Raw genomic sequence first — 26575 nt, forward strand, 5'->3', positions numbered from 1 at the left:
CGAGAGAACGCTACTGAGTTTAGTCATTCAACATTACGGATGGCATGGACTACTTTTGGATCACGTTCGTTCCCAATCACGGTGATTTTTCACAGTGATTCAGAATTGCGAGTTACATCGCATTCTAATCGAATTTATTAGATAGGTAAGACACGTTTTTCAAACTATCTATTTGCATTTCCTCTAATTGCTAAGTAATATATACATTATTAGTATTTTGTAAAACTTCATACATAGCATACACATATACATAAACATAAAAGAAATTGTCTGCACTTTTATAGTAAATAAACATTACAATTTCGAAAAATCGAGGGGAAGAATTAATATTTTAATTTTTAAAATGCTGAAATGTAGACTTCCTGAACAAAATGATAACATTACGGCTGTATAAACGGGTTTAAATAATAATTGAAGTGAACGATTGAGTAGACTGGGTTTCAAAAACCGTCTGTTTATATTCGATGTAATTACGCGTCGTATGTATATACAATATATACAATCAATTTGTCGGTTTCGATATCGAGCAATAATTAATCATTCAGCTTCCGGTGGGGTCGTAAGGAGTCGGTGATTTCTATCAACAGCGTTTTAATCGCAGATAACGGTTTTTAATAATTATGTTTTAGATAAGAACGGAAATCCCACCTAATTGTTGAACCCTCGGACTGGCATCCTGTACAACAATTCGAATCGACCGCTACAATTGCGTGCACATTGAATTTATTCTTCATCTGCAGTGCACTATTCATAAAGCGCATTCCCTCCGCGTTAATTTATGGCTACGAAAGTTAATTAAATTCCACTCCAAGTTTGTCGCCAAATTTACCGACGAAGAGGAACTTCTAGACACCGACCCACCGACCTCTTGTCGGTGTTCTAGAGAATGATGGCGTCTTCTGTGGTAAAATACCGGAACTCTCACATCGTTTAGTACAGAAATATACCAGTGGATGACGTTACGTGTTAATTCTATGGAATTATTCATATATGTATATGTAGATAAAAAATATTATAAATTCTATCGAACTTCTCTGTTCGGCGATAGCGATGGAAAAAATATCGATTGCTGGTTAGAAACATTAATATATTTATTTCTTCTTGTTTTTATTTAGATTTACCATAATTCATTCATTATAATTCATTGGAATTTGTTCTGCAATTGGAAAATCCGGGAATAGACAAATGCTTACTGTTGTGAACTTTAGCTAATGGAAGGTGTAGAAAAGATTGGTTGACAAGGTAGGTTAACAAAACTAAATATATTTAAAATAAAAGGAGTTCAGAAGTATGAGAAGAAGTGTCAGAACGGCTAACGCAGCTCTCGTTATCTGGTGGGCCATCGATTTCGGAAGGAACAGGGAGTGGGAACTTTGAAATTAAATGCCTATACATATGTATAGGATAGGATCGCAGCAACGTTCATTAGGGCAACGATCTAATAAACGGTGCTGCGAGGGAGACAAAGGAATTGGCTAACAGATGTGACATAAAGATAAAAAGGATACGATGGTCCACGAGATAGTAATGACGGGTTTAACGAACTTTCGATATGGCGAGATTTACCTAGTCGGTCGATCACCTCGCCGGTTGTTGTCGAACTCGCACAGCTGATATCGTCGGTGAAGCAAAAACTCTCGAACGCGATCGTTCTTATACCTCACCGCGCTGTCTCATGCAAGAAACGTAAGGATCGAATTGCAGCTCTGAGAAAACTGACTGTTAGTATTTGAACAGTTTCTTTATTAGTTATCCTCTAGAATTTTTTTCAAAATCCAAATATTGTCTTTTTAATATTATAATAACATATTCAAGTAATGATTGTTTCGTACGTTTTATCTATCTTTAGCAACATTTTTCAAATATCGTCCCACAATTTATTTTGAATAACCATATCGATAGCTATCGATAATTTTCGACGACGATTACCATCGATAACTATCGATAGTGTCATCGGACTTCTCTACCACACTGTCGAATAAACTGAGTCACAACGTCACAACCTGCAACCAGCTGAGGAGTGGGACGCGCTTGATTACACCCGCCCGTACCAGAAGTATAGAGAGAGCAGGCAATATGGGGTTCGATTTGACCCGATTTCAGGGCGAAGTTGACCAGGAACTAATTTGCGCGATATGCTCCGGGGTCCTGGAAGACCCAGTCCAGGTACTGTCTTCCTTTTCGTTGTTGAATGTTTTGAATGCTCTCGATCGGCCTATTTCGTAAGTACGTTTACACGAAACTAACCTCACTTTTTTTTTCCTTTACAATAATACACCGTTTCCGTTGATTAACGCGAACATGCTTCTCGTATCCCGTCAGCAATCGTTGCTTCTCATCGTGTTCAACGTTTCCGCCTACTTTGCCAGTAACAGTTGCCAGAATCTTGAATCTACTCCCGACGCGAAATTTTTGCGACATCCGTACTGTCAAAACGATCGTAACCATCGTCGTGCCTGTTAGAATCGTTTCTTGTTTTCGGTTCGAAGTAGACTGTATTGCTTGTGCGTGTCCATTTTATCGTTCACAACGGTTACCGAAAACGTTTGGTTTCGCTTTAAGAATCGTAGGTGAGCAATATGTTGCAGGCGCCTGAATGCGAGCATACTTTTTGTCGTACATGCATTACCGAATGGATCAAAAGACAGGCGACCTGCCCCTTGGATCGGACACAGATCGACACCACACTGCTCAGAGTAGCACCCAGAATCTTGAGGAACCTGTTGGCACGTCTCTGCATCAGCTGCGACAATGTTACACACGGTTGTCAGGAGATAGTCAAGCTGAACAGCCTGGCGTCACATTTGGAGCAGTGCGAATATAATCCAGACAGGCCAATGCTCTGCGAACAAGGATGCAACGTTGTTATTCCGAAGAACGAGCTGAAGGATCACAATTGCGTCAGAGAGCTGAGGAACATCATACAAACACAGGAACAGAAGCTTACGGACATGAAACGCGAGATGAGCACCCAACAGTTGCAAATAGCAGAGAACAAGAGGGAGATACGCGTGATTCATAATATTCTTAGTTTACTAAAATGTGGAAATCCTACGTCGGGCTTAGCCATATCGAAGCCGGAGGACAGGGAAATCGCGAGGTGGTCTCTTAGTCTCCCACTGGCGAAAGTAAACAGGTGGGGTGGGATGATCTCCACGCCTGACGAAATATTACAGGTAATATTCATGAAAAAACGCTTTTGGAAAAACCAATCTTATAATACTGCAGTAATCCCGCGATCTAAGCGCGACGGAGCTTCCCGATTTAAGTCTGTTCGCTTACCCCTTTCACGGGGGGGGGGGGGGAGCATACGAGAAGTGTAAACATATAACTAATCGAATAACACAACTTCTTTCTTTTTCATTATTTTTTGATTGGACTTTGAAAATGATACAGAACATGATATAATTCCGATGATATAAATCCGAACATGATATAATCGCTTGTACCGGTGCATCGCGACTCTTCGCGTTTCTTTCTTTCCCATACATACGCTGTCCTTTGCATCAAAAACTTTCATCGCTCATTACACAAGTAAATATAATTGGAATTATATCATATTCGGTATCATTTTCATTAGAAGAATGTCGCGAATATATGTTGGTCAAAGTCCAATAAAAAAAATAATGAAAAATAAACAAGTTTTCGGTGTACTTTTCTACATTCGATATTCGTATCCCTTGACGATCTCTGTCACAGCACAGAACCGAGAATCGGCTTAGATCGGATTACTGTATGTTCCATAAGCAGTGTCCACACCCGCGCTTTTCTAAATACCGCTTTCGTTTCCAGACGATGGTAAAGGGAACTCTTACAAGATCCGACTGTCCGCTTCACGCTATCGACAAGCTGATGGAAAACTGTCACGAGAACAATTGGCCCTCCGGACTGCGCTCCCTTGAAACCAGACAAAAGAATAAGCGATTGTACAGCGGTTACATTTGCAAACGATTACCTGGCAAACAGGCGGTGGTGGTCCTCCATTGCGACAACCAGCATATGCCAGCGTTCATGACTACTCGGCCTGGATTAGTGATGATCTTCGCGCACGGCATCGAGTAATAATTTCACACGGACGCTGCACCGCGCGCCGATGAATATTTTGATGTGCATTTATTTTGTTGTTTGTTAACAATCACCCGTGATTAATCTTCAAAGGAGTATGGGGATATCTTTGTAACGACGCGCAGATACCGGGATATTTTACCAAATATGTCTGTATTGTGCATCTGTAACGCAGGATATCGTTTGAAAAGTATTGAATGCGAGCAAACGGCCGTACAGCCATTTGTGATAAACACGATTGTACAGTTACAATTGCCATGTAACAAATACGTCTAATTGATTGTATCTCGATCGTTACACTGTGATATACTGCAGTAGTGACTCTCGCGGTGCGCAAACTAGTTCAGGGGTTCCGCGAACCTAATTCCCGTTTCTGGCGGGCCCTAGAAACTGGAACTCTCACGAACCAAAATTCGTCTCGTCAATATGGAAATGTGATTTATTATTCGATTATGAACTCGGTATGCTAGAATTTCGGACAGACTGGTAATCGATGGGGAACACGTACCGCGGGGGTCACAAGAGCCGTGCATTATGGAAGCCATTATTGTACTGCATCGACGAAGTTCGTGAAATCGTCTGACAAATAGTCCGTAGCTTTTTCTACTTATCATTCGAACGGTGATAATTATGTACATTTCCGGAAATTCCGATTATTCGCGCACTTTTTCTATGGCGCGACTGTTCGTCGAACGATTTCAGGTACTTTTCTTTTTATACACATAGAAGTCTTTCAGGTATTATAGAAGTGTTTTTTTCTGGCTATAATACCGTGGACGTGTAAGCGACAAAAGAATAGAAATTATCGGTATGCTAATTGATACTATTAAGATTTGAATGTGTTCTAAAACATAAGTCTCGAATGTGTCGAGGAGAGGAATTTTTCTTCTTACTTTCGTAACGTTATTTATAATAGTATTCGAATAAAGTATTTCAACGAACACGTACACCGAAAGAAACATATGGAATAACAATCGAGATTTATTTTGAATACCGCCAGTACATTTATTTTTGTTCGCTGTGTATCAAACGTCATCGTCTCATTATCATTTATTTTAGTTCTCGTGAAACCCCTAATTTAAGAAAAATATCTGTTCGTTCGGGTTTTAATAAAGAAAATACATAGTAGTGATTATTCTAGTTCTTTTCTCGTCTTTGCACAAGTATGTTACTGTATACTTTATGAGATAGAGATCATTGAATGTCACCATGCGCTATGTGTGATCACGCAGCTTCCACGTCATTGCGCCGATAACAGCACCAAATTCAATATTTTTAATGTTTTCTCTCGGCATGTTCGAATCTTTAAACAGCTCAACGAAACGAGCCCGCGAACTTCGATGTATTAAGTAATGAGTGATTGGTTGCAATAATTTTTATAAAGTGATTTATTACTCCTTAGATAATTATAAATAAAAATTTTCTGGTCCATTGTGATATCGACTTTACGGTCATAGTACTCAAATACATTAATCATCGACCAGCACACTTTTTTCTTTCTTGGAGTTGATACACGTACTCAAAGATTATATAGGCAGCTTTATACACAGATTGATAGTTGTTATGATTATAATGAGTTTGATATTTGTGTATTGTAAGTCGTTTATTACATAGTTTATTTTATTTTTTCGCACGTCATAATAAAAAAATATGCAATAAAATTAAATGGAAAATTAAATAGAGTATTGCATCCTTCTCACACTATAACGTGTCTTTCAAGTATGTAAATTAACTACCAGCACGATTTTCTCTACTAACGGTAAAAGTGTAGTTTGCATGAACTTTATTTTAAGCAGAGAGAGAGAGAGAGAAAAAAGACTGAATCCGTGAATATCCTTAATTACGTTATCTCGTTCATTTCCGTCTTAATTGACTAAAAACGCGTTTTCTAAACGAGCACAAAAATCATACAATGCTTTCAAGCAATATTACATAACTTATAACTAGACTGCAGATCTTGAAAATTGTTGGAAAACTTTTAAATTGAAGATGAAGGGAAGAAATAACATTCAATTTAGTTTCTATTGCTTGCAATCGATGCAGACAATTTTTATTTCGCATAAAGATCCGCAGTCTACTTGTAACTGTCATTGTAAGTATAATATAATGCTCTTCTTTGGTTGAGTGTTACGATACCATACGAACATAATTATCGTTTACTTTAAAGTCCGACAAAGTTCACCTAACACGAGCTACGGTACAACAGTTTACACGAGTGCTTAAATAACCATTGATGTTTGTCGTAGGTATACGAAGTTCAATATTCCACTATAAAAGATGGATTAGATCATAACAACGTGTTCAGTCTTTTGTATACCCGGTCGTGAACAATTTCTCGAAAATTCTACAAAAAGGCACATATTGGAAATATTTGACACTCGTCTTCGAATCGATCATGTTGGCTCAGCCCTGAGATATGGCACTCGATGTGTATACGACGATTCCAATTTATATTTAATTATCTTAGTCGTTAATAAAAAATATACATCTTAGTGTATTAAAAAAAAACAAACAATTAAACAAATACAATTGATAGGAATCGTTTAACTCTATGAGTTTAAGTCCAATTCGTTATTTTTCAACTATAGTATAACATTATTCTTCCTCCCTCGCGTAATACATCTATGAGATTTCCAAAATTTAACATATATGTTGTAAGAATGATGGGAAGACATTTCGAAAAGAAAATAATTGGAGAAAAGCTATGGTGATCTTAAATCGTTGGACAAACGCCAACGAGTACTCGTCCGTAAGCACGTTCCGGACCTAGACGTATGGGTTGCATGTTGATGTGTACGTTCGTGATGCATCCGACGTATTGCGCCTGCGACGTACTTCCCCTCAACCTTCTTCCCAGCATCGGATGACCTCCAATGAAGATCGGGTGCTTCGATAGGACACCCGCCACATTTTTACTACCGATTCCAGGTTGCGCCGCTTTGTGGTCCACGGACAACAGCACAGCGTTCTTCTGTTTCACAGCTGCACATGAAACACAATAGACAGTTCATATTTTAGAACAATTAGCTGAAGGGGGTAGTTCTCATTTCTCGATAATCCAAAGATGGGGTTTTTTCAATAGCGAAAAGCGCTAGATAAAAGATTAATCTAGGCCGCAATCACCCTCAAAAGTCCTACTTTTACGGTTACGAGGCGTAATTTGCATTATTCGGCAGCATGTAGCTATCATAAAGCTGTGCATGTAGCTATTTTCATAAAGCTGCGACAACTACATGCTGCCGAATGAAATGGTACTGTTGCTTTACCTCGAATATTATGCCAATTGCCATCGCACAAGGAGTTCGAGTTCGTCGGGTCGAACGAAGTCTCTATGGAGCCCTTCGCAGTCTTCATGAGGAACTTCACGGTTCCGTTGACCATTTCCAAAACCAGGTAATCCCGTTTACCGTGGACGGACAACAAGTGACCGGAAGTCGAACGCGGTTTGATATCCATCTGGATGTCGACCGTTCTGCCGACCGTGAATCTGTCACTCGCTCTGTACAAATTGCTGCCGTTTCCGGGGTAGAAGAATAATCCTGGTTCGACCTTCTGCGAGCAAGGGATCACGCCCACTTTGTTCATTGGTTCGCCAACTGGTTGCCCGTTCACCATAAAGTTGCTCAGACATCCGTTCAACGTTTTGTTCGTACCCTGGAATAAAACAAAATGATTAGATTACGTTATTAAGTTGTTGGTTTATGATTGAAGTTTCTGTTACATTATGGACTTCCAAAAATTGTGGAATAATCTGTAGTCCCTTACAATCATGTTGAACACTTTGCCGGAAGCATCCTGCTCAACTCCGCCCACGTAGAACGGCGGGATCACGTTCATGGTGTTCCTGCCCCCTTGCACATGGCCGCTGGTAATCGGCTCCTCCTCGTCGATTATCAGTTCTCCGGTATTTCCCTGTCTCTTGAACTCCACCAAGTGCCAATGGTTGTCGTTAATCCTCTTCTCGCTGACCAGCTCTTCTGGCCCATTTCCGCAATCGAACTTGTACCGTATCTTGAAGAATTCGAGAAAGAGGATCAGTCATCTTCCACACGTTTCTTTGAATTTCACATCGAAACTTGGTATCTACACGAGTTCATTGAAATTGTTTACATACAACTCGCGTATTACAGCATGATAACAATCTCAAACATTTACCGGTTCCATTTGAATCGCGAGTTTGCGATAAACAGACGCAAAATAAAATTTGTATCAATCACATGTTGAAAACGGTATGTCGACATTCTTGAATTCTTGTAATCTTTGCGCTATTTTAAATTGCGTCTGTCCATTTTTGTTATGAATGCATAATATATCCACAATCTAGTGATAAGCATACTTTCGAATCCATTATCAGGCTTATCGCTGTCTAGACGCTTTACCTTTCCATCGCTGACGTACACGGCTATCAGGTTCTGATCGTTTAGGTCGGAGGCGTAGAAAATGATCCCTTCGTCGGCCGTCGTCTTCACGTCGATCTGGATGTCGTAGTAGTCTTTGTACCGTCCGTTCAATGACCTGTACTCCAGCCTGCTGTATCTCGCAGTACCTGAATGAACATTAGAAAGATTATTGTTACTCTCTCTTCCACTTTTGCGAACCACGAGTTTGCTTTTACTGAATCGAGGGATAAGTGTACTCCAAAATTCGTGTTTCTGTTTTACCAAATCTCCAGGAATTGTCCAAGTCAGGATCAGGCGCAGGGTAATAAGGCAATCTACACTGGTCCACGTACAACAACGACGGCGTCTGGGTCGTGGAAGTTGTTGGTTCAGTGGTGGTAGTAATTTCATCGTGATAAGGAACGCGTCCCTCTATAGGAGGCTCCTCCTCAAATTTTCCGGTGCCCACGTCAACGTCGATAATGTCTGCCGAACCGAAAAGATTACAAAGTCCGATTATTCGATAACGCTGGTAGCGTCCGCAACATTCTAATCGTTATCGATAAGATCGTACTCACTGATTTGGGTGGTCCCTTCAATATTATCGTCTGGACTTTCCGTGGGCAGCAGCGGAGGCAGAACGTCCGGTTCTGGCTCAACTACGGCAGGTGTACCTGCGCGGGGCAAAGTTGCCGTTTAGATCATTATCAAACAATCGAAGAATTTAATGTACGAACTGGTCGGGCAATTCAAATAATTTCTGAAAGCGGTTCCACAATCGTTTAGTATACACACCAGAGGGTTCACCGCCCTTGCACTTCCCTAAGAAGGCGTGAGGCCTCTCGGTGGTGTTCGCAAAATTAATGATGACTCCGTTTAACGTCGTGTCTCCGATGCAACCGACGAACGGCGTCATTTCTCCGATTTGTGGGATGCCAAACATAGCCGATAGACCGCCAATGAACAAGCTACCAAGAGGTATATTCAGCATTGGCGGTGCCATGTCGGTTACGTAATTCTTGGTGTCGTCGATGTCGAGCTGCAACGAGTTCCTCGAGTGTGTAGCCGTGACCACGTGCCACTCGTTGTCGTTGAACTTGATACCGGAAGGGGTCCTCAGGGCCTCGCCGAGACTGTTGAATACCAGAATTCCGTCGAGCAACGACAGGAAACTGACCGCACCGCTCTCCGGATCGCTCACGTAGAAGATCAGGCCGTCGCTGGCTTGCGTCTTGAACTTCAGGCTCATCTCAAGCCTGTCCTGGACGGTGATGTTTGGCCACTTCACGTAACCCGGCATGCTCTCCTCGAAGCTCACCAGACTGGCGAACTAAATAAAAAATTGGGTATGAGAAATTGGAAGCAATGTTCTGAATCTTTTCCAGATTTCTTTTTATAAAGTGCATGGTAGTTAATGAAATGGAACATTTACCCTAACTGGACATCCGGGGATGACTCCGAACGCCTGAACGTTGCGGGTCAGGTCAACCACAGTGTCCAAGATGACGACATCATCTATGCAGCCCTCGAAACCTTCGTTGGTCACCTGCTCATAAGGATGTCTAGTGTTGGGTGGATACCCTCCGAAGTAAAGATGATCTGAAGACGCGAGATTCTTGTTGTTGCCAGCTGCTTTGCTGCTGTCCTCGTTTATGCCGTCCACCTTCAGGGCTCCCATCTTCTCCAGCCTCAACGCTTCCAAATTATGCCAGTTTCCATCGTTGTACCTTTTCGCGGACTTGAGACTGATCTCTCCTTCCCCAAGATCAAACTGATAGAGTACGTGGCCGTTCCTCATCTCTAGGGACAGGAACTGTTTGCCCTTGCCCATCAAATATATCAAACCATCCTCCGTGAACGTCTTGAAGTTCAGCTTAATGCTGAACTTCTTCTTATCCGCTGAGATCTGTGAGGCGTTCTTGCTAAGGATAGCGTACCCGTGCCTGTCGAACCTGTACCCGGTGCTGGGCTGGAAGTTGATCAGCTTGTCCCTCTCTTGCGCCATTTTCTGGTTGTTCTCTCCGTCGATGAAGTTCCAGAAGGACACGGGAATATCACCGATCACCAGCTCCTCCATTTCGCCCTCGAAAGAGGACGCGGTAACCGCGTCCTGCATGTTGAACGAAGAGGGGAACCCACCCACGAAGAGCTTAGAGTGATCCTGATCCACGTGGAAAATAGTATGCGAGCCTTGAAGTCCCTGGACTTTCGGGAACGACTGATCTTTCCCTTCATGGACGTCCTCTCTAACAATTAGATTCACGTTCTTGCCAGTCCTATCAACGATGATCTGTCGCCAAACGTTGTCAGACACGAACTTGTTGTTGTTGATGATCTTCTCCGCTCCCGAGCCCAGGTCCATGATAAGCACTGGGTAGCCGTTCTCGATCACCAACGCCATGAAGTCGTGGATCTTCGACCTAGAGACCTTCCCGTTATCCTCGTTGCCCAAATACAACAGAAATCCGTTCGTATTGTTGGTCCTGAAGTACATTGATACCTTGGTGGACGTTGCCAGCAGAGGCAAGCTCTCAGGAGTCTTCAATTCCAATGTGGTGTTTCTGTAGAATGTCAAGCCGACCTTGAACCGATCCGCCAGCTCTCTGGCGTTCGCGATCTTGCTCTTCAGCGCCTCAATCTTGCTCTGTAGATCATTGCCACCGGTCTCGATCGTCTTCTGACTGTTGCTCAAACCGTGCAGCATCTCCGTGATCTTCGGGAGATGTTTATCCACATTCTCCAGCTGCTTCATCGCCTGAGAAACGTCTCGTTCGGTTTCAGAGATATCTTTGGACAGCTGCTTGGTATCCTTTAGGTCCTCGGGTATCTTATCCACCACACCCTGCACGCCATTGATAGCGTCCTTGATGTTCTGCTCGACGTCTCTGGCCTGGTCCATGGCTTCCTGAGCGGTGTCCGAGAGTGGTGGTGGCATACTTGACAGGACCTTGTCAATGTAGTCTAACTTGTCTTTGTTGCGTTTGTTCTGACTGAAGATAGAACTTAGAGCCTCCTGCGCGTTGTCCAGATCCTTCTTGCCTTTGATGTCCTCGGAGATATTTGTCGCGAGCTCCAGCAACCGCGAGGAATCGTTCCTCGAGTCTAGCAGCCTCTGTTCTATACCATTCAATAAAGTAGTCACGTTGTTGGCAGCGTCGATAGCGTCCACTGCTGCGTCCTGAGCATCTACGATCGCCGCTCCGATATCTCTGTACGCGGAGACAGCTCTAACAGCGTCCGTGTTCCTAGTGTCGGTCAGTAAGCCGTCCAGATTCACCGATCTATTGTAGAGGTAATCAGCGTGTTTGACGGCCTGATCGACCGGGATCAGCAGATTCTGCAGCATCTCATTGTTCTGCGAGATCGTCTCGTTCAATGTCGCCGTTGGGTCCTCCTTCACGCTCCTCGTCAAGGTTTCCACGTTCGCGTCAGCCACGCTCAACGCCTCACTGGCGTTCCTATTCAGCAATCTCCCGCCCACGATGTCCTCGTTCGCATCAGCGAAAGCGTTCTTCACTAAATCGAAATACCCGGTCTCGGAGGTGATCCTGGTCTCCTGGTTCAGCCTGTCTGCCTTGCTAGCCAGCTCCTGAGCCCTCCAACTGATGTCTAGCAGGTCGTCCAACTTCCCGGTCGCGTCCTTGATCCTGTTGCTCGAGTTCTCCGCGATACTAGAAAGATTGTTCACGGGAACATTGTACGCGGACATCTCCGACACGAGGATATTCGCGTGATCCGCCTGGTCGGTCGCTCGATCCCGGAAGCTGACAAAAGACACCTCTTGAATCCTCTTCAGTATCTCCTGCGCCTCTTTCAACGCGCTGTCCACCTTGGCGCCAGTTCCCAGCTCGATGCTCAAAGCCAATGACTCGATCTCGGAGACCATTGATCGAATCAGATCGATTTCCTTCACCAAATCCGACTCGAAGTTGTTCATGTTCTCAAGCGTGTTCTCCGCGGCGTCCTTCCACTTCTCACCGTCCTCCGCCATGAACTCGATCTCCCTTTTCTGGTTCGAGACGTCGGACTTTAGCCGGTTCACCTGCTGCTGCACCGGTAGGAAGTTCACTTTGCTGGGATCCAACAGCTCCACTTCCGGGTACAATGAGTTTGCCATGTCGCTGATGAACTTCAGCCGTTGATTCGTGAAATGGCTCTCCGCCACCGCGTTGAAGTCCCTGAAGACAGGGTCAAGGAGATTGGATAGATCGTCGGTAACGTCCAGGAGGTCTCCTGTGCAGGAGTCGCAGGCGAAGCAGCCTTGTCCTGGAATGAGAACGTGTCTGTAGGGACAGTGGTCGCATTTCTCTCCGATCACGCCTGGTAAACAACTGCATTGGCCGGTGGTGGTGTTGCAGGATACGCCGACAGAGTAACCGGTGTTGCATCCGCAGGAGGTGCATCCTTCAGGTCCGTAGTTCCAGTAACCAGGGATACACTGGTCGCATCTGCGCCCCGTGACGCCCGGCTTGCACTTGCATTGTCCTGTAGAATCGTCGCACTGGCTGCTTTCAGACGCCTCGCCACACTCGCAGGCTTTGCAGCCTTCGCAGCTGTCGTAGCCGTAGTGATCAATGGCGCAACGGTCACAGTTCTCTCCTATGACGTTCTCGTGGCAGAAACACTGCCCGCTGTAACTGTCGCAATGCTCCAAACCGCACTCTTCGCACATGCAGCTCTTACAATCCTTCCTGCTGATCGCGTCGCCGTAATATCCTGGAGCGCACAAGTTACACGCTTGCCCGTAAGTATTGTTCAGGCATTGCAGACATTCGCCGGTGATAGAGTCGCAGGCGTCCACCTGATTGGTGTCGATGTTCCCTGAACACTGGCAGGGCTTGCAATGATCCCCGTACGACTCGGGGTTGCCGTAATAACCGGAAGCACACACCTGGCAACGAGCACCGTAGTAACCTGACAGACAGTCGCAGCTGATCTTGTTACCCTCCTCGTTCACCTCGCAACCTCTCGCGAAATTGTTCGATGGAACTGGTAGAGGACACGCGCAGATTAGACAGTCCGTTGGAGTTCCTCCTGTCGCGTTGCCGTAGTACCCCTGCTGGCAGAACTCGCAGTGCTCCCCTATTGTGCCGTCCTCGCAGTTCTGTGAAGAGAAAACGTGTTGAGGAAAGGAGGATTTGTTTAGACTTATCTTTGCTTAGACTTCAGTTTAAAGGGTGCACAGGGTCCCGAGAGGACCCGGGCGGTGGGGTCTAGTCTAGACTATTCTAGATTGAAGATTCTACAACCACTTACCGTACATATTCCAGTGTTGACATCGCAGCTGTCCGAATGCCCGTTGCACTCGCATTTCACGCAAGCTCCATGGGGTCCAGACTGCACCCTGTAGTACCCTGGCGCGCATTCCTCGCAGGACAATCCCTCATAATTCGGCGGGCATTGGCACTGCTCTACGCCGCTGGCTGGAACGTTATGAGGCGAATAGAACTCCGTCGTCGTATCCAAAGTCACGTAAGACAGCGAGGCCATGATGCTGGGGTTCCAGTAGGTAGCTCTAATGTGCAGTCCTTCGAGATTCTCCAGGACAACCATCAACTGTTCCCTGGTAGCGCTGAGTTTGTTCTGCGTCAAGAAGTTGGTCTCTACCAGCTCCAAAGAGGACTGGAAGTTCATGAACGACGGCGGTTGTTCCTCTGCGTAATAAACCAGAACGGTCTCCCCGCTTTGTAGAATCACATCCGGTGCGTTGACCGCGTTGCCGAAGGGTCCAGTGTTGTAGTGCACCGTGTAATTCAGAAGACCTCCGTAAGAAGTCAGCTGACTACCTAGATAAGCCTCGGGCGCTGAGAAGTAGACCACCTGTCCAAAGGTGTCGTTCCCAGTCAGAATGGTAGCTATACTAGTTTCGTTGAACTCTCTTGCCGGAGACTCCAAGTATTCCAGATTACCAAACTTCTCGGTAGAAACAGCCAGTCCCCAATCGGTCATGTTGGACACGTGGGACCTGTAGAGGTCCGCCGAGACACATCGGGTGGTCTTCCCGAAGCAGAAACATTTAGTGCAACCCTCCTCGTTGTTCTCTTGTATGTTGAAGGTCCCCTCTTTGCAGACATCGCAGGCGGACCCTTGAACGTTGGCCTTACAGAAACACTCGGCGGTGTATTGGTCGCAGATGTCGTTGGTGGTGCCTCTGGTGTCGCAGTCGCACCTCTCGCAGTGCGGGAATTGCGAGTAGCCGGCCTGACACTTGTCACACTGTCTGTCGACCACGTTGTCCTTGCACTTGCAGCTGCCATTGAAAAGGTCGCACTGCAGGTTACCGTCTACTACACCGAGAGGGGAGCAGTTGCATTCCTCGCAGCCGATTATGGGATGGAAACCATAAGTTCCCGGCTCGCACTGGTCGCAGCGTTCACCGGTTACCCTGGGCGGACAGATGCAAGCTCCGGTCAATGGCTCGCAGAAGGCAGTGATAGGACAGTCGCATGGTCTGCAGTTTGGGAACCCGTAGAACCCGGTCTTGCAGATCTCGCAGCGTCTGCCGATGATGTTAGGCTTGCAAGGACACTGTCCACCGAACTTCTCACACTCAAAGCTAATCGTGCCGTTGATGTCGCAGTTACAGGGCAGCGCGCGGTTGTTGTAATTCGCCGTCAACGAGAAGATCGAATCCCGACAGAATCCCTCCTCGGTTTTGTTAATGTAGAAATGATTGTAGCCGCATTTCTTAATGAACTCCTTGGTCTGGTCGAACTGTATTTTCTTGAGAACCTTCTCGTTGTACTGCTCGCTGGGGATCACCAGAATGTAGTCCAGCCAGATGCCGTTCCCGGCGCTCTCTTTGAACGTGATCACGAAGTTCTCGATCAGCTGGAACCTGATGTTACCGTCGGCCTGTTTAACGACGCTTCTGCATCCACTGTTGCTGGGACAATGGGGGACGGCCATCTTCGCCTCGTAGAACTTCCCGTTCTGCAGTAACACGTCCAACTCGTACTCTGGATAGTCAGGCTGATAATATTGGACTACGAAGGTGTAGTCGCCGGGCTGGAACACTTTTGCATGAATATCGACCATCGTATTGGTGTCGTCCAAGTAGATCAGCCTGGTAGCGTTGTTGTAGATGCCGAAAGGCTTGTTGCTGGCCTCGGGAACCATGGTGACGCTCTCGAATTCGATCTTTTTCGCGTCCGCAGCACCTGGGTACTCACCCTTAACGCACACTCCGTCTTTTCTCACGCAGATCGATTTCGGCTTCACGTAGTCCAGAGACCATTGACTGTACGGAATAGCTACTACGGAATCTATAGCAACGTTGGAGTCAGATTCTCCGGTTAGAATGAGACTGATGTAATTAGAGGGGAAGTTAATAGCCGCGACTCTGCCATGGGCGTCTGTAACCACCTGTCTACAGATGCTGGTGTACTTGCAGGGGTACAGAGTAGCTTTCCCCTTGCCAACGGAGTTCGCCTCTATCAGCAAGGTGGAGGTGACTTGCTCGTTCTTCGGCGTAACGTAGGTGACCAGCAGAACGTGGAGACCAGGCTTCGAGACTGTTAAATCGAAGTGTATCTCTTCCTGTTTGTCGTTGATCAAAGGCACTTCGTCCCGGTTGATCTGCTCCAGGACGTCTCTCTCGACGAAGTACTCGGTCAAAGGGATCCTGACGTTGTCCTCGTTCAGGAACCCGCCAGCTCCAAGGACAGAATCGAACTTAGTCAGGTTCGGGTAGCCGTAATGACGGCAGAGTCCTCTGGATCCCACCACGCAAGGGATGTTCACCTCCTGTGTCAGAATCGAGGCTTCGTAATACTCGGAGGGTAAAAGGACGAAGTAATCGAGGAACAGACTCTTCTTCGTGGCGATCCTGAAGAACCAACGGCCAGGATCCATCACCATTGGCACCGGATGATTGCCTTGCGCCCCGGCAACCGTCACGAAAGACGGTTTAACCGATGGTTTAAAGTTAACTTTGAATTGTTGCTCCACTCCCGGTGGATTCTCGGGCGTGATCGTTATGCTACCCAGAATCTGCTCGTTGTTTGGGTTCACGTAGCGAAGCACCATCCGGTAGAGTGATGATTTCTGGATGTAAACTGGCACGATGATCTCGTCCTGCAACGCTGAGAACACTGCGTAACCTTTCCAACTGTAGCCTGGGAAAAGCTCCTCGGCGAAACCGTAGCGGACGTCGTTGTTGCTCGGCGTTTTACCACCTTCCACCTCGTATTGGAATTGATGAAGAGTTGGGAAGTAGTGGGCTTTCAATGGCTCGTTGCACGTCAAACCGGAGACTCGCGGCTGGCACTGGCATTGACCCGTTAGCTTGTCGCAGATCGGGCTCACTGAACCACCAATGTCGCAGGTGCAGTCTAGGGGATCGGGGATTTATATTAAAACAATGGTCGTTATTTTTTGGTTATTCTTCTTCAGCGAGATTTTGTAGTTAAACCAGCGAACGGGTGTACACACCTGAACAGCCGAAGAAGTTGCTCTCCTGGAGGTTATAGGTGCCGTCCATGCATTGATCGCAACTCCTGCCTGTTACACCCGGCTTGCAGATACACTGGCCGCTCTTCGTGTCGCACTCGCCGATATTTCCAATTACACCCGGTATATTGCAGCGACACTCTTGAAAATAAATGTATGAGTTAATATTTTGAATGCTTGTCAAAGGAAGTTAAAGTATCGTACATTAGTATGGTACAAATACAACTTTTATACATTTAGGTGGTACAGTTAAAGTTAAGTTAAGTTCTTAGCTATAAAAATTATAATAATAAATAATAATAAAAATTATTAATTGTATTCCGAGGGAAAATTTAAAACCTAGGTTTCGTACGAGTAAGAGTGAAAAGAAGAAACCGCTGCTTGACCGTGAAAAGGGCTGTCCTCTATTCATACTATTCACCGTAAGGTATCATTCCACTGAATGAACTTCCAGAAGCTTAAATGACCATTTCCCATTGATAGCTCACCTTCGCAACCTTGAGGATTGTAAGGCTGCAGATTCCAGAAGAGCGGTTTACACTGGTTACAGATCCGTCCTTTCACGCGGTCTTTGCACTGACAAAGCTCGCCGGCAGGTAAAGAGCCGCATCCCTGGAAGGTCTCAACGATACCCGCTGGGTCGCAGTTACATCCCTCGCAGGTGGGAAAGTTGTAAAAGCCTTCCTTGCACTGGCTGCACCTAGACCCGTCGAAATTCTCTCGACATTGGCATTTGCCCTCCGCGTCGCAGGAGGCACCTATGGAGCCGTGGCTGTCGCAATTGCAGGCTGCGATAAACAAAATATGAATGATAGTCCTTTTTAGGGCCATTGAGGCTTAAAATGAGGTTAACTATATACCCATGCACTCCGGGTACATATAGTAGCCGGGACTGCACTGGTCGCAAGTTTTCCCAGCGAAATTCGTCAGGCAGGAACATTTGCCCGTCACGTCGCAGGTGATCGACGACGACCCCACCGAACTGCAGTCGCAAGGCCTGCAGTTCGGGTACCCGTAATACCCGCTGATGCACTGATCGCACCTCGCGCCACCGTATCCTTCTTTGCAGATACAGACACCGCTCGCTTTGTCGCAGATACCCGGTACGGTTCCTCGAGCGTCGCAGTTACAGACTGGAAAAGTATTGTTAATAAGTACACTGTGGATTTTATGAATTTATCACAAAAATGAGAACGCTGTCTATTAATAAGTGTTTTTTAAATACGTACAGGAGCAGACGGGGTAGTTAAAGTAACCATCCTCGCAAATGTCGCACGTCCGGCCGCCATAGTTGTTCTTGCAGGTACAGTTGCCGGAAAACACCTCGCAAACGTCGCTGAGAGACCCCAGTGGATTGCAATCGCAAGCTGTAAAATGGGCAAGAAGTTGTAAAAATTGACAAGACGCTGAAGAAAATCAATCAAAAATTTTCTTTTTCAACAAATGCATAATTGTTAGCTTACGGGAACAGTCCGGGAAATTGAAATAGCCTTCCGCGCAGAGATTACAGTAGTGTCCGGCATAGTTCAGCTTGCAGGGGCAGGAGCCATCGATGGCCTCGCAGTAATCGCCATCGGTACCATTCTCGTTGCACTGGCACGGCACACAGTTTGGATAACCAAAGTACCGGTTGTTACAGCTGTCGCATCTCGGTGATCTGAACTCTTTTCGACATTCGCACGTGCCCGTCTCTTCCGCGCAGTTTCCGGTCAAGTTGAAGTTGTTACAATTGCAGGCTGCGCACAAAGAAGACCATTTAATAGTTTGCCAAATATATAATAATGTAAATTATGTAAAAGCAGTGCATTTGCAATCAACTCACGTTGACAGACATCGGTGGCGTTCAGAGGCATGCCCCGGGGTCTGTAGAACGTCGGCTGACAGCGGTTACAGTTGATGCCCTCCGTGTTGTGCTTGCAGTTTCTGCACTCGCCTCCGCCCTCGTAGTTCCCGTGGATGTCCAAAGACAGATGTTTCTCGTCGATGTCTGCGTCGTACACGCACTCGTCAGTGTGACCGAAACAGTTACACGCTGTGACACAGAAGAAACAACGGTGATTGAAAATAACGAGTCTTATCGTTGCGCTGTTAAACAAATTTCTGCTCACGTTCGCAGGTGAACTTTTTGCTAGCAGTGGACTGTCGCCACTTCTTCTGCTCGAAGCCTTTGCAGCAGGTCGCGCACTGAGGTCCACAGGTGTTGTGCTGACACCTGCAGAAGAGCTTCTTCGGCAACTTCGGATCCAACACGTCACAAGTGTCCGCGTGGCCGTTGCACATGCACCGACCGCCGATGCTGATGTCTTTGATTGAGTAGAAATACTGCAAGAGATCATATGGAATCACTTCATTATTTGTTCACCGTTGTACCGAGAGGCTTCTCAGGATTAAGTTAACAGTGGAAGGTTATTTTTAAGCAGATTCCAACGACTATGATCACTAGACGGCGGATTTTATGCGTTTATAACAAAAATTAGTAGTTGCAATTTGAAACAGTGAAAACATTAGAAGTATTTCAAAATAATGTTTCATTCTTTTCAACCTATCGAACATATTAAGAAAGAAAATCAATTTTTATTTCACTCGAGTTTGTTGCTATGCAGGTAGAAAATTGTTATTTTGCATAAAGATCCGCTGTCTAATAATAATCCTCCCTTAACATATGCAGGACACTCACTCTCCTGGTGACAGTGGGGTCCTCCCTGACCAAGGACATTAAGTGTCCCAGCAGGTTCTTCGTCCTGAGGAACCGGAAACGGACGTTGGTAGCCCTAGTCCATTCTTGCAGAAGAGTGGAGTTGAAGTAGTGTTTCGCGGACGGACGATTATTTAAAATGGAGATAGGTATCTCTCCGTCTTCCAGCGGAACGATCTGCGAGTATTCGGTCGTGCAGATCACGCTGTCATCCCTTGTGATCTTCTTGGAACTGTCCACGCCGAAATATGTCAGACAGTCGTTCGTAGTGTCAGAGAAATATTGCCAGGGCGACCAGGTTTTCCCATAGTCCGTTGATTTCTCCAACACCCAGAGCCCGGGCCTTGGAGAATTAGCCATCTTTATGTAGACGTACGCCACGTGAAACTCCTGGACAGAATACGTTCTTGTTAACTTTCGAATTAAAATAATTCCGAGTGTAAAGGTTAATATATTTTTGAGTTGTCCAAATTATAAAGACTCGTCGAGATAATCCAATAAATCATTATAATTTCGTGTACAATTTTAACCCCGTATCTCGAGCGGGAGGGTAATTGTGCAGTAAAATGGAAAAAAAACATTTTTTCCACATTCTTCCCGCGTGAAATGCTACGCAGAGTGCATTGTTTTCGAAGAGTTTCTGTGGAAAAACAGATGTTCCAGGCAAAAACCGAGGACTGAGGAACACATGTGGAGTGTGGACCCGTCGGGCTTTCAAAAGCATTTACGATTATGCCTCCGCTCCGAAATTCCCGGACACGTGGTCAGGAACGCACGAGAAAAGAGCGTAAATGAGTCCTTCTGAGAAACTGTTTAGCGAAAAGACAATAACCCCCGGGGGAACGAGCTAGCCGTGCACGCACGATTTCCCGAGGCGTGAAATTTTCGCCGGGTCTTTCACCCTTCTGAAGCCTGACGATACTCAATTTTCAATTTTTCACCAACTACTTTACTTCACAGAAAATTCCGACCTACGATAACTACGTAACACATTTATTTAATTTCTTCATGTCTCTCCTCATTATTTTGTAGAATAAAAGACTTGGACTGAAAAGGAGCAGAACAAGCTTCAACTAATTAATATCACGGAAAATTATCATTTTATTACTTTATTTTTTGGATGTTTAGAATTGGACAGGGAGAAAGACAAGCGTCTGCAGAATTTTTGTTCCCCGCTCCCTAAAACCCGTGTTTTCTATTGTCCTCCGGAAGCAACGCGAAGATAATTCTTTCCCGCTTTGCAGGAAAACGCCTACCGGCTTGATAAAGCAATTTGTTACAGATAAAACGCTTACTCCACAGGCTCATTATTTCCTGCTGTCATTAATTCTCTCTCTTCCCGTCTTCGACACGCTGTCCTTTCGCGAACACACGTTTGCTATGAACCGATTCATCGATCGGAGCTTTTATACATTTACATATTGTCGTAGTACTTTGTACAACGAAATGATCACAGTTGAAATATTGGGAATTCCTCGATAATCGGGGGAAACCCATAACATGAGCATGTGGCAAACAATTTGCCAGTTAGTTTTGACAATTGGGCACTCACCTGTCCCAGGTTGATCGTCAGGTTCACCTCGTTGTACTTCATTCCCCTGGAGAGCGGTGGCGATTGCCACCAGGTTTCCATTCCATCGACCGCATACTCCGGCGGATGCATCTTTTCCGGGTTCTCTGGATCGCAGTAATCGCATACCTGTGCATACGTATAAACAACGTATTAGATTTCACGTCTACGACGGGATTGTCAGTCGTGACTGAACGTGAAAGCTCGGGAATTCGAACGTGAAGCATCACGTCGCGTCAGTGATCTCGATGCGTGGGTCGTGCGTGCTCTTCGTTTATCGATTTTTTAAGATTTTACAAGAGTTACAGAATTTCTTAGCAGGTCAGTGATCCCGAACGATATTTGTGTGTTAGCTAACCACAATATGAATTGAGCATAGTGTTTTCAGGGTTGCCAGAAATGTTTTATCCAAATATAGAAGAAGTAGTGAAAACTGCAATTATGTATACATATATGAGATAGGCTCAAAATATAGAAGTTCAAGTAAAAGAGGTACACAGCACATCTTAAACTTTTTTATTCAAACAAAGATTTTTGAAAATATATGCTATTCAAATATAATGTAGGAGATCAAGTTGAAATATAGAAGACTCATGTCAAATATAGAAGATCTGGCAACTCTAAGTGTTTTACACCGGCAAATGGCGCGGTTAAATAAACAGAAACTTGGATCGCAAAATTGCGACAGCATGAACGCCTCGAAGAGTTCCACTTTCTCCGAATCGCTCCCTAAACATCAGTATTTGCATAAACATCCGCAGTCCGGTTATCGCGAGTTACTTAATCGTTACAGAAGCCCGGGAACAACAATCTTAAACAAAAAAGACAGATCGCGTTCATAAATTCTCTGTCTCGCTCTTGTGACTCAACCTAATCTGTACTATAAATAGACCAGTAAATGACCCAAGATCTCTGGGTCTAATTAGAAAAAGTAAAATCATACGAATTGAAATGCAAAGAAATGTCAAGAAAAATCTCTTCTTTTCCTGGTAGCAATAACAACAATTATCTTTATCGCTTGCCAGGGAAAACTGTGATAAGCGTGAATGTGTGTACGCGATGCACTATGCCGGTGCATAGAAAATCTAAAAATATAATTTCAAACATGCGAGAAATCAGTGGCGATAAAGGAAGAACATAGTAGTCGTTCTTTCTCTTAATCGTTGAAAAATAAATTTGTTGCGAGGAGTCACGGATTTTTAGACCGAGAGATGAATCTTTATGGGACACGCTCGTGTCAGTGCGACCGTTCAGAATTTGAAGAGAGGAGATGGTCAAGTGTTATCGAGAGGTCACCGTTATCAGCCGATCCTTATCAGCCCTCTCACTTCTAGTCTACATGACGTTTTCTTTCGCCCGCATAAATAGACACACGTAACGCCGTAGAAGAAACCACCATTGATCATGGGGTTCTCGATATACGGGCCAAAAATATTTTTACAACACGTACAAATTCGATTCAATTTGATTTTCATTTTACGCTGGAAATACCAAACGAAGTTAATTCCAATTTTCTTCGTAAAGAAGAAACAGAAATTATCTACATCACAGCTGGAAGATTTTGCAGTCCGATGATTGATAATATTGGGTCAACAAGCGGATAGGTTGGTCTATTGTTTGCTGTTTACAATCGCAAGAAGATAAATTCATTAGCACACTCTAGATTTTGCAGCAGTTCCATGTGCAGGTGTTTGGAAAATCTAAAAAACGACTGCACGAGCCTAGATAAAATACAGAAACTACGAAATTTTCCGGCGGCTCTTCTCCCCGTATGGTTGGGATAAATCTAAGACTAGGTCAATCCTCGGAATTGATAATTCACGATGCTTCCAAGAATTGTAGAAGATTGCGATTGAAAGTCGAGAGCAAGAAGTCGAATTACATTGCCGAATGAAACTCGAGATGCCTTTCTGATGAGCCATTTTTTAATTAATTCCGTTTTGGATGCAATTTAAAGCAGGACGTAGATTTAAAGAATTTAAAATTATTAAAGGAAGGAAGAAAATTCGCAATCTGTTAATTAAAAAATTTTTGTACGGTACGAATAGTGTTAGCACAATTATAGAAAAATAATTTCGGTATGAATTATAAGACCCCGACGCAAATTAACGACGGATTGGAATAAATGGCAGTGCTGCGGATCTATGGTCGGGAAATTCAGCAATATTTTATCGCGGTTCGTCGTAGGCGACGAACGATAGACTAGATCTTCCGGACTGGTTCTCAGGAAGTCCCTAAAAAAGACACCGTCCAGAATATCCTTGGTGGAGTGGCCCCAGAGGCCTCTTTGTCCTGATTCACAGGCCGACGGTTCTCACGTCAATGTCCGGGGATAATATTCGATGGAGAGGACAGCAATTATCTTCTTGGATTACTCCGGTAATCTTCGCGCAAGTCTAGTCTCTTAGATTTACTCGGAATCGTATTACTTTGTTATTATCATTAGACGCGTCCGTAAATGATCCACCATTTTCAACAACTCGTATCCAACCTTCGTAAACACAGTGGGTGTACAAAGTATTCGCACACCTTTTGAAAACGAATAACTTTTTTTATCTGTGCCTGTAACGAAAATTTAAAACATGTATGTCGGAAATCTAAGTAAGTTATGTATGCGAACAAAGTTTCATTGAAATCGGTTGACGCATAAAACAAACAGATAAAAAATTTAGAAATTTTCCTTTCGCAATTGCGACCAATAACGATGTTTACAAAAATTATTTACACATTAGCTAGTCAACTAATCCTTCTAACGTCTAAAAAAAAAAAACTCGAGCTGTTGGGTCCAATTTTGAAAAGTTATTCATTTTTGAGAGGTATACGAATACTTTGTACACCAAATCACCCAAGTCGCAACAAAGATAACGTTTATATCTATTGCTGTTAATAAATAGAATTGCCTATTTTGACTTTCTTCTACATCTTACATTGAAATTTCTAATGTATAAAATAATGTCTTCAGATTAACAAAACGAGAAAATTGGCACCCTCGAATTAGCAATTTTCCGACGGAACTCAGAGGATCGTGTAAATAATATAATAATTAACGGGCGCGTTTGGCATAATTGCAGTTCGACGACGCGATTCCCGACACATGGCTCCGTTCGTTAATAGCTGTTGGTTACGCGTCGATTAATGAAAGGCGTTCTCTTTCGCGTATGATTTCATTCACGCTGGCTCGCATAAACGTTTACCGCGATCTTCCCTTATCGCATGCTCCAAGAGCGATACTGTTAAGGGGATACTAACCGCTGAAACGACACGCGGAGAGAGGAGAAAGTCATGCGCGAACGATGATTAATCTGCTCGTGGTCGACTATGCTAAAATATATTCTGCAACTGTCCGACACACGATGGTCGTTCGTTACTTCGGATTTTATTTGGTCTCTCGTTTGGTTCCGATGAAAAGGAAGTAGTTGAGCAAACGACTGATTGTCATGGGATTGATAAACTTTTGGACTCGAAGGACTAGCACAGATAAAATCCGACTCGGCTTTGTAGAATTGATCAAACGCGAGAGCGAAGTATACTTTCGGTCTGCTAATATTTCTATTATATATTTGATTCTTCTTGAGAATTTTTATTCAATCGATCCTTAATTGCGAAATATAATTTACGAATTGGACTGTACAAGGATCACTTGCATGCTACACCACTGCAACATATTTCACTGGTTTATTGTGCTATTTAATAAATATTATGTCTTCATCTAGGAATAGGAACAATGTTTATCGATAGATAATGATAAGACTGCTATCGCGGAAGTTACGTGGAGAAATACGAGTAAAAGTAGCGTGAATCAACAAAGTTTAAACGTTATCTATGTATTATTCACTCTTTCTCCACAAACGTTGTATATTAGCTAAAATGGTTTGCTGTCAAGAACCTTGCTTTATCTATACTCGCTGGATTTTACATTATAAAAAACGTTTTTTAAAAAGTTCTATGGTAGATGCTTCAACCCTTCCAAGTTTTCTGAAATATCGGTAATTTATTTTCAAAATGCCTCCATTTTTTAAATACTCAAGATTTTTAATTTCTATTAATTTCATTTTGTAGAGTCTACAAAAGAATGTATAACTTGCGTAATTTTGATTATTTTTCATTTTAAAAAATCACGCGTGTAATTCAAATATCAATGAACGCGTGTGCCAAATCCCAATGCAAAATTCCTGAAAAAAATCGAAGACCAGAGTACCCCCTAAAACAGTTGTTGTTGGGAGCAATGTTCAAACTAGAAGGAAGATTGAAGGTAAAGGAAGATTCATGCTAAATTTTGTTGAATATCAGGTGCATACAGACCTGTCCTTGAATGAGATTGATGTCCTCGTGTTGATCAGCGTTCGCGCCTACGAGCTTGCAATGTAATTCAGGACCGGGGGTGTCGACGCCGCACGTGGCCGAAGCGATGATTTCCTTGCCCTCGGCTAGGTTGAAATAAGGCGGCGTCAGGATCTCGCTGCTGGCCTGGTGGATCAGCAGGAGCCAGGCCAGGGAAGCTACCAGCAACCACCTCGGCATCCTGACAGTGGACAGAGATCAGGCCCGCCACCGTCGGCACCTCTCCTCTTCCTCAATCCTCTTCCACCGCGTGTCCTGTCCGGCGATCCTGCCAGCTAAGAGAGAGACTCACTCTGTTCTCTTCCTCTTCCTCTCTCTGTCCGCTTTCTTCTTCTTTTTCTTCCTTCTTTAGATCTTTTCCTCCCCTCTCTCTCTCCCTTACTCTCCTGAGGAGAACGCCGCGAGAAAGACGCCCGGTTACTGATGGTGCCAGAACGGCTTCTCGGTGCAGACTGACAGGCCGGAGGTCACCGAGGACCGGCTGCCGGCCATGGTAGAGGGGCGACGCGGGTGGAGAGCCCATCGTGGTCCCCGCAGCGCCGCACACACGCTTTACAACCATATGCTGCCGCTACTGTCTCGTCAATGGTCCTGTACCAGCCTGGTTTAGAAACCCACGATTTTTTTTCTGTGCTTACAAGGAACTATCCCGACTCCGGAAATTTACAATATTATCAAAAAAGAAAATTTTCTATTAAACAAGTTCGAAGGAATTAAAGAACGAAGGTTGAAAGGATGATAGAAAGAAATGTGTAAAAGTGGTTTTCAAAAATAACCATGAGACGTGGGATTGTAGTTTGAGATCAGTCGGCCAGCAACATTTTTATTCAACAATCCTCTTCAATCTTACAGCCAGACTCTTCGTATTAGGCATAACTTCAACATGATTGAGTATTAAGTGAAATTGAGTACATTTCAATACGTACGCCATCTATTAAAACTCGGGGAGAGCAAGGCCTGCGGATCACCAATTTATAATTAATTCAAACAAATAATTATTTGTTATTGTCGAACCACGAGAGTATTCATCGAAGTGGTCAACACAACTGTGTGTTTGAATTTTAAATATCCCAA

The 26575-nt window shown here is 44.4% G+C and overlaps 2 protein-coding genes across 4 annotated transcripts; one reads left to right on the top strand and one right to left on the bottom strand.

Moving 5' to 3' along the window:
- The first annotated feature begins 1977 nt into the window (after positions 1-1977).
- Positions 1978-5743, top strand: Elgi (E3 ubiquitin-protein ligase NRDP1 elgi). 3 transcript variants are annotated; one of them, XM_076430584.1, is made up of 3 exons: positions 1978-2166; positions 2571-3176; positions 3793-5743. In XM_076430584.1, exons 1-3 carry the CDS (start codon positions 2077-2079, stop codon positions 4060-4062), a joined length of 966 nt encoding a protein of 321 aa, XP_076286699.1. In that variant the 5' UTR covers positions 1978-2076; the 3' UTR covers positions 4063-5743. The 3 variants fall into 3 exon arrangements, with proteins under 3 accessions (XP_076286699.1, XP_076286700.1, XP_076286701.1); XM_076430585.1 differs by having other exon boundaries at positions 2589-3176; XM_076430586.1 differs by having other exon boundaries at positions 2013-2166; positions 2563-3176.
- Positions 5027-26463, bottom strand: Lana (laminin subunit alpha). The gene is made up of 19 exons (XM_076430552.1): positions 25463-26463; positions 21143-21289; positions 19573-19980; positions 19004-19217; positions 18718-18927; positions 18359-18631; positions 18125-18262; positions 17756-18028; positions 17384-17683; positions 16878-17036; positions 13701-16777; positions 9877-13548; positions 9240-9774; positions 9023-9118; positions 8727-8930; positions 8445-8611; positions 7831-8076; positions 7332-7719; positions 5027-7047 (listed from the first exon to the last, which is right to left on the bottom strand). Exons 1-19 carry the CDS (start codon positions 25679-25681, stop codon positions 6779-6781), a joined length of 10995 nt encoding a protein of 3664 aa, XP_076286667.1. The 5' UTR covers positions 25682-26463; the 3' UTR covers positions 5027-6778.
- Positions 26464-26575: the final 112 nt, after the last annotated feature.

Source organism: Lasioglossum baleicum, chromosome 9 (assembly GCF_051020765.1).
Source record: "Lasioglossum baleicum chromosome 9, iyLasBale1, whole genome shotgun sequence".
Lineage (NCBI taxonomy): Eukaryota > Metazoa > Arthropoda > Insecta > Hymenoptera > Halictidae > Lasioglossum > Lasioglossum baleicum.